General features: G+C 40.5%; 1 protein-coding gene across 40 annotated transcripts in view; it reads left to right on the top strand.

Annotated features, from left to right (window-relative positions):
* The window catches only part of tns1b (tensin 1b), a 278602-nt gene extending 266875 nt beyond the window's left edge, over positions 1-11727 (top strand). For 25 of the 40 annotated variants that reach the window (XM_090215527.1, XM_090215519.1, XM_090215558.1 and 22 more), the window contains 8 exons: positions 898-993; positions 3681-3758; positions 3878-3949; positions 4093-4119; positions 4823-4991; positions 5233-5301; positions 6611-6640; positions 8846-11727. In XM_090215527.1, the coding sequence (XP_090071653.1) occupies positions 898-993; positions 3681-3758; positions 3878-3949; positions 4093-4119; positions 4823-4991; positions 5233-5301; positions 6611-6640; positions 8846-8987 (683 nt within the window). In that variant the 3' untranslated portion in view covers positions 8988-11727. The remainder of the gene's footprint in view (positions 1-897; positions 994-3680; positions 3759-3877; positions 3950-4092; positions 4120-4822; positions 4992-5232; positions 5302-6610; positions 6641-8845) is intronic. The other 15 variants (XM_090215533.1, XM_090215522.1, XM_090215535.1 and 12 more) reach the window with 1 other exon arrangement.
* The last annotated feature ends 638 nt before the right edge of the window (positions 11728-12365 follow it).

The raw sequence follows: 12365 nt of genomic DNA, 5'->3' as shown, positions 1-12365 counted from the left end.
ACCCTTTTTGGTGCTGTATAGAACACTTTTTTTGAAGGTTCTGTAAAGAAGTTTGTTTTAGATACTTTTGAAGAACCATACAGGGTTTTATATTCTGGTGGGCCATATTATAATGTTAAAATTCCGTAGGTGTTGTTGTGTTAATTGACACGTTGAATCAAGTGAGCTACTGTACCCCTGGCACAGCTGGTGGTCCGGGAGGAGAGAATTTTAGCACCACTGACTGATTTAGTGAACCGTTAACAATTGACACAACTGTTCTCAGTCTTTCACAAGACACCATCACTGGCCATAATGTTTGATAACATAACACAACACATTAGATAAACTGGAATGACACTTTCACTCAAGGTTGCACAAAAAAGGTCTGAGCACAAACCACGCCCCAAAATATTCTAGTGAGCCACCTCCCCTACGTTTTAATTATCATTAAAAGAGCAAATAACACTTTTGTGAACTGTAAAGAACCGTTGATGAGCTAAAGTCATTATGGTTACACCTAGAACCATCACCTTTCCCAAAGAACCCTTGAATAAACCTCCTTTTTTGTGTGCACACAAAGGGAAGTGAATGTTCTAGGTCAACACTGTGCACGCACGGACACACACACACACACGAAGGGAGGAGAATGTTGTAAGCACAGTTTATTTTTCTGCCAAGTGGCCAATCTTAACTAGCCACTTAGCTCATCCTAGAACATTCCATTAAAAATCATATTTTAGTCTCTGTTTTGGCCTGTTGTCAGGTGGGGTAAAGAACGAAGTCATTGCCTATATAAAAACTATAATATAGAATACCTCCCCGTGTAAGGTGATGTCTACATACCATAAATGGGCTCACCGGTGTGTTGTTCTTTTGTGTTCCCTATATTGTTTTGCCCTTCGGGGGCCCCTGTAGCTGGTGACAACACTAATGAGCTGGTGAGGCACTTCCTGATTGAGACAAGTCCTAAGGGAGTGAAGCTGAAGGGATGTCCCAACGAACCTTACTTTGGTGAGTCACCTTTAACCCCTACACACACACACATATGCATGCGCATAGCTGCAGTAAGTAGTTTGGGGGTGCGGGTGCTGTGATTTATTTTGTTGATGGGGGGTGCTGACATTTTTGAAGGGCCAGCACTACAGACAGCTATATGGGTCTGCTAATACAGGTATAGTAAAGACCCAGCGCACTACTTTTGTGAACAAAATTATTTCCCCCCCCCAAAAAAAGTATTTTTTATTCCTATCTTTCAAGGGGTGCTACAGCACCCTCAGAACCCCTATTACCCGCGGCTATGTGCACACGCACACAGAGGGAAGAGAGGAGAGCATTGGAGGAGGAGATCCAAGGTTCTTCTTCTGCACGGATATTCTCCCCCAATACTCTCCTCGCTTCACTCTGACGTTTTGAGAGGGAAGTGGGGAGAGGACAGAAGGATTCAAGAACGTTGATAGAATCTTTTTTCAGACCTATCAGAACCGGTCCTTCTGACAACAACATGGCTTGTTTCTCAGATTGTGTAACGGGGGAGGAGTGCGCTCCAGACATGAGGTTCATGATGTGGTTGGGGTGACTAACTCTTACTCTTGGCTGTGTTGGTCTAATGACTCTGATCCCCTCTGTGCTCCCCGTGTCCCAGCCTTTGAAAGAGTATCCGTTCTCCCAGCCCATCATGTGTAATCCTAATTATAGTATGGGATCAGTTAAAGTAATTTAGTATGGTTCAAATGTATCCCCCTCTAATTTAATCCGCAGACCACATTGTGTGTGTGTGTGTGTGTGTGTGTGTGTGTGTGTGTGTGTGTGTGTGTACAGTGGTGGAAAACGTACTCAAATGTCATACTTGAGTAAAAGTAAAGATACCGTAATAGAAAATGACTCAAGTAAATGGGAAAGTCACCCAGTAAAATACTACTTGAGTAAAAGTCTAAAAGTATTTGGCTTTAAGTGTACTTATGTATCAAAAGTAAATGGAATTGCTCAAATGTACTTAAGTATCAAAAGTGAAAGTATAAATCATTTCAAATTCCTTATATTAAGCAAACCAGAACGCACAATGTTCTTGTTTTTTATTGACGGACAGCCAAGGGCACACTACAACACTCAGACATCATTTACAAACAAAGCATTTGTGTTTAGTGAGTCCACCAGGTCAGAGGCAGTAGGGAAGACCAGGGATGTTCTCTTGATAAGTGAGTGAATTGGACCATTTTCCTGTCAAAATGTACTTTTGGCTATCAGGGAAAATGTATGGAGTAAAAAGTACAGTATTGTCTTTAGGTATATAGTGAAGTAAAAATAAACGTTGCCCAAAAAAATAAATAGTAAAGGACAGATACCCCCCAAAAATACTAAAGTAGTACTTTAAAGTATTTTACATCACTGAATGTGTATAAATGAGGGGCTGGAAGGAGTTATCAGCATAAGGGACAAGGCTTTTTCCCCCCATCCTTCGGGTGCAAAAGGATGATAGCAAGATCAAAAAAAGTATGATAACATAGGGCTGGGTGGCGTACGTAAGCTGCAAAGCATGCGGCTACAGGAGCCTTGTGTAAGATCATCTTGAGAAGGTGCGGAGGAGACTAGCTAGCTCCAGACCAGGGTTCAAATACTATTTGAAATCTTTAAAATACGTTTTCATTTGCCTGCCTGCAGTGGCAGTTATTTCAAATAGTATTTGAACCCAGAGTTGGTAGCTAGCGACCTTCCCTCCCACATCTGAGCTGTTGTTAAATGAAGGCAATTTTCACAGTGTCAAATCTAGATATGAAATACTGTATGCATGTGTGTGTTAGACTCCTCTTACTGAGAACCACAGGAAGATGGCTACTGGCCCAAGCACACATTTAGGGATGACTTAACAAGTCAGCCAGCATCAGTCTAAAAATGGGCCTCTTGAAGTAACCTTCTGAATGTCACGAATCATTGGATATCTGCACGAACCCTAGCAACCCTAGCATTGGTTACTGACATAATACACTGAAAGTCCCTAGTGGGATAAGCCGATATGACGGCTTGGTAGACAAAGAGAGGATTCACTGTAATACAGTTGATAACTACACTATGCTAACTATGCTAATGCTTTTAACATGAACAACTGCTCAAAAGGGCCACGTCGTGACAGATAGGGAGGGATGTGGGGTTAAATTAGACACTGTTGCTGATTTTTGACTCTAACACAAGTGTTACAATATACACCCTGATGTTATACTAAGGAAATAGTGTTTCCATAGCTAGGGCTGAGAGTGAGGACTTGTGAAGAGCAGAATCAACAACCTCTGCTTAATTAAAACAGTTGTGGGAAGGTGTTAAACGTCGGAAGGCATAAACCCATGTTCACAATTAGCGATTGTTACCTGTATGTAAATGCCACCTAAAATGCCCCAACAGCCCCTTCGTTGGCACCAAGTCAGAGCAGGTCCACTGTCCCAGGAGCATGGCCCAGTGAGTCCCAGGAGCTAATAACACTGGGGTAAATCCATAGTGGAAATGCACCATGGGTGTGGGAGTGTGGGTATGGGGTGAGTGAAAGTGTTGCTATGAGGAGTGTGTGAGTGTGGGAATGGGGTATGTGTGAAAGTGTGGGCCCAGGGTGTGTGATCTACATGTCTGGATCAGGATATGTAATCTTTATAGAATCTTTGTCCTGTTGGCACGGCTAATACTAATCTCTCTTTGTGTTGGTGTCTCTCTAGGATGTCTGTCCGCTCTGGTGTACCAGCACGCCATGACTCCACAGGCCCTGCCCTGTAAACTGGTCATACCTACCAGAGGTGAGGCCAGGAGAGTGTGTGTGTGTGCGTGCGTGTATTCTTGAATGAATATGTACATGGATACATACAACAGTGTGGTGTGAGGAATTTCTGCAGAATCTGCTTCTGCTGCGTTTCAGATATCCACGAGGATGTGCCGGATATTGCCACACCAACCAACCCAGCAGCTGAACTCCTGAAACAAGGAGCCGGTAAGAAGCCATATCTCAGTCAGCAGTTTTGCTGAGCATTACGTAACAGAAAGATAATCGAAATTACTTTATTTGTTGTGACATAATCTGAACCATTCCACTGTTCTCCCCCCACTGGTGACATCACCTCTGTGTCACTATAGGGCAGAGGGCCCCTGCTGACTCCCATGGTAAACCCTGTGTCCTTTCGTTTGAATTTGTCTTCCTGATATGTGACTGTTGGTCCCTGACTGCTGCATTCTAGCCCAGATCCCTGATGTCTACCTCAGAAGTCTGTGCATGAGTGTGCGTGAGTGTGCGTGAGTGTGCGTGGGCGTGCCCGTGTGTTTGTCTCTTTCTCCATCTAATAGACAACAACAATGCACCTGTCCAGCTTTTCTGTCCGATGTCTTTTTTTTTCCCAGCCTTGTCCCAGAATGCATGTGCCGTCCTTAGAGCAATGGAAATGTGTTGCATGGAAATACAAATGTCTTTTTAAAAATGTTATATCTGCTGAGGTGCAGAACTATAAACCCACTAATACCAATGTGATATATGTCTTGTCTCCATGTATGAAATGATTCCCTTAATTGCATTGAAAACTGTCAAGAATGTACAATTGCTTTTTTGCATTAAACTGCTGTGCTACATAGTATACAGTGATGAATGGAGTTTTGTAATAGATTCTATCATGTTTCTCTGATCATAAGCATACATGATAAATCCTATACATGAAACAATTGTAAACTATTGATCATGCCACTTCACAACAGAAAACAATACAACAAAACCCATATAATTGAAGAACCAGACAGCCCATGGCATCACTTCTCGCCTCTTTCCAGTGTGAAATGCACTGTGCTGATTGGCTACACCTCTCTCTTCTTTTCCCAGCATGCAATGTGCTGTACATCAACTCGGTGGACATGGAGTCTCTGACGGGACCTCAGGCCGTCGCCAAGGCCATCTCGGAGACGGTGGCTGCCGTGTCCCCGCCCACCGCCACCATCGTGCACTTCAAGGTGTCGGCCCAAGGCATCACCCTGACCGACAACCAGAGAAAGTGAGTAGGATGCACAGGCATTTGTGTATGAAATAGAGAATAACCACAAGAGTGTATATTGAATTTGTAATTCTGCCCAACAATAAAACATATTTGAAACTGACTTCCAGATAGAGCTCACTCTGACCGAGGGTTACAATTTATGCCTCTGTTCAATCCAACTTGCATTGTAGTAGCTAGTTACACAGTAGCCTATGCATTGCTATATTGCAATGTGCTGAAACATAGTTTTTCCCTACAGGCTTTTCTTCCGGCGCCACTACCCCATCAACACTGTCACATTTTGTGATATCGACCCTCAGGAGAGAAAGTGAGTCCACTTAAGTGACAATGCACTCGAAGCCGGTGTTTGGAGGATATATTGGCATGGGTGTTGTTAGGTCCTAGATGAAGTTATGGGCCGGCAAACCATGCCAAAATGTCCTCAAAACACTGGCTTTGATGGCATTATCACTTTTATGCAACGGGTTACCAGCATATTCAAGTAATGATTAAAATAATGTTTTTAAAGAAAATATGTCAATGAAATTATTCATACTATTTCATCCATCCACAGATCGTCCCGACACAAATCTATAGTTGCTACCCAAGCCGGATGGTCAAATGACCCAGCCGTTCAGTCTATTTGTTCTGTATCTATGGACGAGATCCAGTCGTTCGTATTAAATGTTCTATTGCCATACTGTCTGGCAACGTTCTTATACCTTGCTTGCTAGCTAGCCAACTACGGCTAACTTACAGACACGTCAAACAGTGCAGCCAGAATAACAACAAAGTAGCATCATTTGCATTTGTTTAAGCAGTTTTCTAGTGACATTTATTTGGATACATCCATAACAATGAGCTAATGAGTTCGCCTGTCAAGGAAAATGTGTTCTCTCGTCAGGACACTGTTGTTCAGAACAACACAGCTAACACAATAACTTAAAATTGAAGCTGCAAACTAGCTCCACTTCGTTTCGTTTGACCTTTTTCAATTGACATTACTTTGTATATATATCCATAAAAATGATGCCAGCTGATTCATGATTTTGACTGGCTGGGAAACGCTGCCTGCCTGTCTGTCTCGTCCCAACTCCCGACCCCTACCTTCATTACTATGGGACAGCTGGAGATGGAATTTGAATATTGAAACAATGTTGCAGATGTCAGAGATACAAACAGCAAGGTTTATACAAATCTCCCGCTGCTGAAAACTAAAAGAAATGTGAGATAATGTCTAGATGCTTTTTATAGTGGATATCAAGTTTCTAAATTGCCTGGCTGGGCTGATGAGACAGTGGATTGGGACGTCAGATGGAACGGAGTAAATAGGCAATTTAATGTCATAGATTTAGCCGGTGGTAACTTGTGGAATAGACACCGGCTGGAATGCGGTTTTAACCAATCATCATTCATCATTAGACCCACCCGTTGTATAAACTGAGCTACAGCACACTAATGCTGTCCACACACGTACAAACACACACACACACCCATGTACGCGGGCAGTAATCGAAAAGCAGCAATCTCTGTTTTTTTTTTTAAATGAATGGGGCCTTTGACCTCAATATTATATGTCATGAATACATCATACAAAATGTTACCCGATAGAATACTGTTTATTTCTCTCTCTACAGGTGGAACAAACCTGAAGGGGGCACAGCCAAGTAAGTATACATGCACTTGAGTACCATACACCTAAACCTAGTATATTTATTTCTGTAGTTGCATATACTGTTTATAGCCCAACCACTTTGACTGAGAGTTACAGAGCAACGTTTGCCACTGAAGAAAGTTAAGCAAACTAGCTAACTGGTGGAGGTGCTTGATACTTTCAGATAGTTGTCCGAGGATGGTTTTCACTGGTTAGAACTAGGGATAGGTAGATCAGTTGTTTAGCTTGACCTCCATGGTCTTTGGGAGAAACATTTCACTCAGACAGACTTACCATCAGTTCTTGACCTGCGCCAAATGAAAGGCGATATTTTGGAGCTCAGCCATGATATGAGGGGAAACAAGAAAGGTTGTAGGTATCCCACCAATGATTCAGAGAGGAGGAATAGATGGATGGATAGGTGACTGGGCAGGTTATGCCAACAAAACCAAGCGTTGGCAGTCACACCTTTAGAGTTTAACATGTCATGGTTTGAGGTTTTAAACTCCGGTATCATAGTTCCTATGAATTTACTGTTATGAAACTTAGGGCACAATTGGATTAAACTCCTTTGTCTTTAAAGGCAGTATATCAAGTAGACAAACACTATGACAATATCATAATCATTAATATAAGACATTTGTCATTTACAGCCAGAGCTAGCAAAATACACTACCGTTCAAAAGTTTTAGAACACCTACTCATTCCAGGGTTTTTCTTTATTTTTACTGTTTTCTACATTGTAGAATAATAACTATGAATAATAACTATGAAATAATATCTATGAAATCATGTAGTAACCAAAAAAAGTGTTAAAAAAATCAAAATATGTTATATTTGAGATTCTTCAAATAGCCACCCTTTGCCTTGATGACAATTTGCACACTATTGGCATTCTCTCAACCAGCTTCATGAGGTAGTCACATGGAATGCATTTCAATTAACAGGTGTGCCTTCTTAAAAGTTAATTTGTGGAATTTCTTTCCTTCTTAAGCCAATCAGTTGTGTTATGACAAGGTTATACAGAAAATAGCCCAATTTGGTAAAAGACCAAGTCCATATTATTGCAAGAACAGCTCAAATAAGCAAAGGGAAATGACAATCCATCATTACTTTAAGACATGAGAGTCAGTCAATTCGGAAATGTTCAAGGACTTCGAAAGTTTCTTCAAGTGCAGTTGCAAAAACCATCAAGCGCTATGATGAAACTGGCTCTCATGAGGACCGCCACTGGAATGGAAGACCCAGAGTTACCTCTGCTGCAGAGGATAAGTTCATTAGAGTTACCAGCCTCAGAAATTGCAGCCCATATAAATCCTTCACAGAGTTCATGTAACAGACACATCTCAAGATCAACTGTTCAGAGGAGACTGCCTGAATCATGGTCGAATTGCTGCAAAGAAGAATATATATATACTTTTTTGCTTACTACATGAGTCTATATGTGTTATTTCATAGTTTTGATGTCTTTAACCTTATTCTATTCTATGTAGACAAAAGTAAAAAATAAATAAAAACCCTTGAATGAGTAGGTGTTCTAAAGCTTTTGACCAGTAGTGTAGCTCCAGACAAAAGCTGTCTGAGTGGCTGGTAAAAGCAGCAACACTGGCTGTGGGTCCAAAATGTTGATTTCAGATGCATGCTCATGTGAAATGCACGTAGTATGTAAAGTACCTTCTTATTCAGTTTAAGACAGTTCTCAAAATCTTCTCGGAATTGATGAAAGTGGGTTGAATATACCCTGAGAATATGGCTACATCACTGGCTCCTAGACTAAAAAGTTAGTTTCAGGCCCTGGTTACATCAATGCAGTAAATAAGTAAAAATGATAACAGTGGCATGGTGTGTCTTTACCCCCTAGAGATTGACCACATAACTATAGAGATGGAAAAAAACAAAATGGAGCGTAACAATATCTCTAAATATATACAGAAAAGCATTAATGATAATGGAAGTGGGTGGACCATGCTTGAGTGATGAGTTAAATTTCCTAAGGCCTGAAGTAATAGGTTTTAGCTCAGTGGGCTAACACAGTTTTGTGATGTGAAGACAACCAGGGTTCAAACCCATTTGGTGCACACACACACACTTTCCATATATGATTCATATAATGTCCTACAGATTCATTTCACCAATCCAGTCCTCTCAGACTCAGAACGAGGCAAACAGAAGATACTGATTGGAGGAGACCCATTGACAGTGTCCCTTCTCTTTTTAGGTTCTTTGGGTTCGTGGCTCGGAAGCAAGGAAGCACAACTGACAACGTCAGTCACCTCTTTGCCGAGATGGACCCCGATCAGCCTGCCAGCGCTATCGTGAACTTTGTTTCCAAGGTGATGATCGGCTCGCAGAAACAATGAGCTGAACTTTTGACGACCCCTGTTTTTTTTTGTTTGTTCTTTTTAACCACGGAGGAAATGTGTGTTCTATTTTGGATTTTGTTTGTATTATTTTGTTCTGATCTTATGTGTCACCTCTTTCCTTCTGATCTTGTCTTTTACTTGTGAGTGCACGTGGTGTTTACACACGTATGTGTTCTTCTTGGAAGGACTCCTGTGTGGCGCTAACTAGGGGGATAGAGGAAGTGCAGTTTGTGGTTGTGGCTATGTGGGATGTTGGCTTTGGGGGGCCATTGTGATCTCTCTAGCAGGGTAACACAAGAACAGGAAGGATACATTTATGTCAATGATGTCAGTGAGCATGGTTCGTTAAAAAAAGAGAAGAAGAAGTAAGGTTGTGTGACGTAGAAGTGTTAAGCTATCAGACGTTTGGACTGGTCAACCAAAGATTTTTTTTTTAAGTAGCCAGGGGTGAGTTTTCCACTGTCGGAAGGTCTGTTGGAAATTATATTTTGTAAAAAAAATAAGTAATAATAAAAAAAAATCATTTTAATTTTCTTTCTATATACAAGTACTGATACTGTATGTATGTTATTCTTTAAGAGTTTGCATCTTTGCCTTCTTCGCAAAGCGTATTCCAGGACATTTTTGCATGCTGGTGAGTTGAGTTAATGTAAATATCACGTAGTGCTTTCTGGGTAAGGCGTGGATGACTTGGGGCCTGAAATGTTGTTGTTTTTTTTGTTTTGTTTTTTGCTTTCTGTAATAAAAAATGGAAAGAGAAAGAAAGAAGCATACCTGCTCTCTTCTACATATAGACCAAATTTGTAATGGGCAAACACACTGTTCTCCTTCAACTTCCATTCTTCTTTTTCCCTCTTCTGTTAAACGGATGGAGGATGGATAGAAGCTTGTCCAGTTCAGTCCAACTATTCACCTACACAGTGGTATTTTAACCCCATAATATCTTTGGTAGCTGAAATCTGCTGTTACCCTACTTCTAGACCAACCTGCAATGCACCCCTCTATGGAGAAATGTTGGTTAGGCTGAATGGTTACCCTTTGTGTGTTTAACATTGATTAACATTGAAAAACTGCCACTCCTCTCTGTGCATGTATGAGCATCATGGAAGAACCGAGTTCACTGCTGATTTTAGAATGGCGGACGGGTTTGGGCAATGAGAGCTTATGTCCAGGTTGTTACTGCTACAGCATCAAGCTCTCTCTCTCTTCTCCTTTGGAGAAGTTTGCAGATATTCTACCCTTGCAACCATCTTAGTCTAGATTGAGAAAGGCCACTATCCCTACACATCAGCCTGTCAAACTTGTAACACCCACATCATACCCACAAGTAAGCTATATACATATAAATATACATATATAGATATATATAAAACTTCAACAAAATATTTATTTTTTTGCTCTGTCGCTCTATGTTAACTCATATTACTTGTATACATATATTGTATAGTCTACATTAAGATTACTGAAAGTGTCAAAAAGTGCATCAAAATATATATGGTGTAAAGTGTATGCATTTTAAAGCTTGTCATTGTTGTTTTGAGTATGTTTTCCCACTGCATTACTTTGTCTTTGTAGGAAACGTCCTTTGTTAGTTGGGAGAAAGAGCGGCTTAGTTGCAAAAGTCATGGATTCATCCTAAATGGAGACAACATTTTACGCTCATGTCCAAATGGAAATTCCTAAAATGGAATGGTCAGAGTTAAACACTTAAATATTTTCATGTGAAATATCAACACCCATTTGTAGTTGGCAAAACAGTGAGATGATTGAAATGACTACTTCATGTAAACAGACTTGCTGTGTATGTTCTCAGAAGGTTTAGAGGCAAAATATGACTTCCTTGATTACATCCTCAATCTAACATCACAGGTTTATTAGTAAATCACCACCAGAAGTATTTTCCTGAGCAATTCCACATTGTGTTATAAAGGGCCTACTGCCCTCATGTGGTAAAACACATTTTGACTACCCATTGTGTTTTTACTGTAGAGTTTCAACTGTGATTTCAGCAATGGCCTTTAGTAGACAAGCAATACTCAAATGGGCAGTGCTGAGTTTAAATGATCGTTTACTGAATGAGGAAGACTTTTATGCCCAAATATTAGGTCAATATTTTGACGTTTTTTATTTTGTGAATGTCCTTCAATTCAATTATGTTTGGAGCAGGGTAGCCGTAACTCAATGGTCAAATATACTCCAGTGAAAAAATAAATACGTAGCACTTATAAATGGGATTCTGTCATGTCAAAATACACAGAAATAGTTTGCATGTTCAGTCCACTTCTTTTAACTCAATGTTTTGTATCAACTAGGTATTTTCGGTTCAAGCTCAACTGTCTTCTCCCATGGCTTCTTTGCTTGTTCAACTATTCACTCCTCTTCAATGAGAATCCCTCCGTTTGAACTGAATCGTATTTCTTGTGTTGATAGTCACAACTGTAACAATATATGTGGCAAAAAACATGGTCGATTCTGCATTTGTGTATGATCAACCTGTGATAAATGGTTGTGGAGTAAATCACCCTCTACCACAAAATGAATGTTTGTCAACAAAAACCAATTGTGTAAGAAGTCTCCTTTGATGTATGTGTGCCCACTTTGAGGAAATCGCCTAGACTTAAGATGTGTGAATGTGCTACTATGCCTGTACAGAACCTTATGTATTTTGATTTGCTTTAAGGTATGGCTTTTATTGTTTCTGAGAAGAAAAAAACACATTAAAAAGTAATACAAATCACTCCATGTTTAAAGCATACTTGGGAATGTTATGTGCTTGTCTAATGTCTATTCACATTTAGGATGTCTGTTCATATGAAAGAGTAATACTAACTTCTGACCTTTGTTCACACACTCCTGGACCACAATTACTGCTTACATAGGACCCACAAAATAGCTATGTTTAACCTATGTGCATTTTTATTTAACTAGGCAAGTCAGTTAAGAACTAATTGTTATTTACAATGACAGCCTACCCCAGCCAGTCCAATTGTGTGCTGCCCTACATGGCTCCCAATCACAGCCGGTTGTGATACAGCTTGGAATCGAACCAGGGTCTGCAGTGACACCTCTAGCAATGACATGCTGTGGCTTAGACCACTGCGCCACTCAGGAGCCCATCAAATGTATGTCCTAATATGTACATCGTACGCGTCACTTCGTCATACCATGCAGCCCATTCTTTACTATCAGCCAATCAAATTCAAATCAGACAGCAACAAGGTTATTAGAGTAAACTAAACTAAAAACGCGTGCTGGAGAGCACACGTTTACTGGACATTGTGTCATAGAGAACACATGTTCAACTTAATAAAAAAACAAGGGTTCAAAGGGCATTCCCATTTTAACATACAAAAATGTACTATAGTAAGTGCCTAT

This window comes from Oncorhynchus mykiss, chromosome 22 (genome assembly GCF_057628025.1).
Source record: "Oncorhynchus mykiss isolate SJ-2025 chromosome 22, ASM5762802v1, whole genome shotgun sequence".
NCBI classification, from domain to species: Eukaryota; Metazoa; Chordata; class Actinopteri; order Salmoniformes; family Salmonidae; genus Oncorhynchus; species Oncorhynchus mykiss.
Note: the sequence above shows the minus strand (reverse complement) of the source record. Positions and strands in the feature narration are given on the sequence as shown.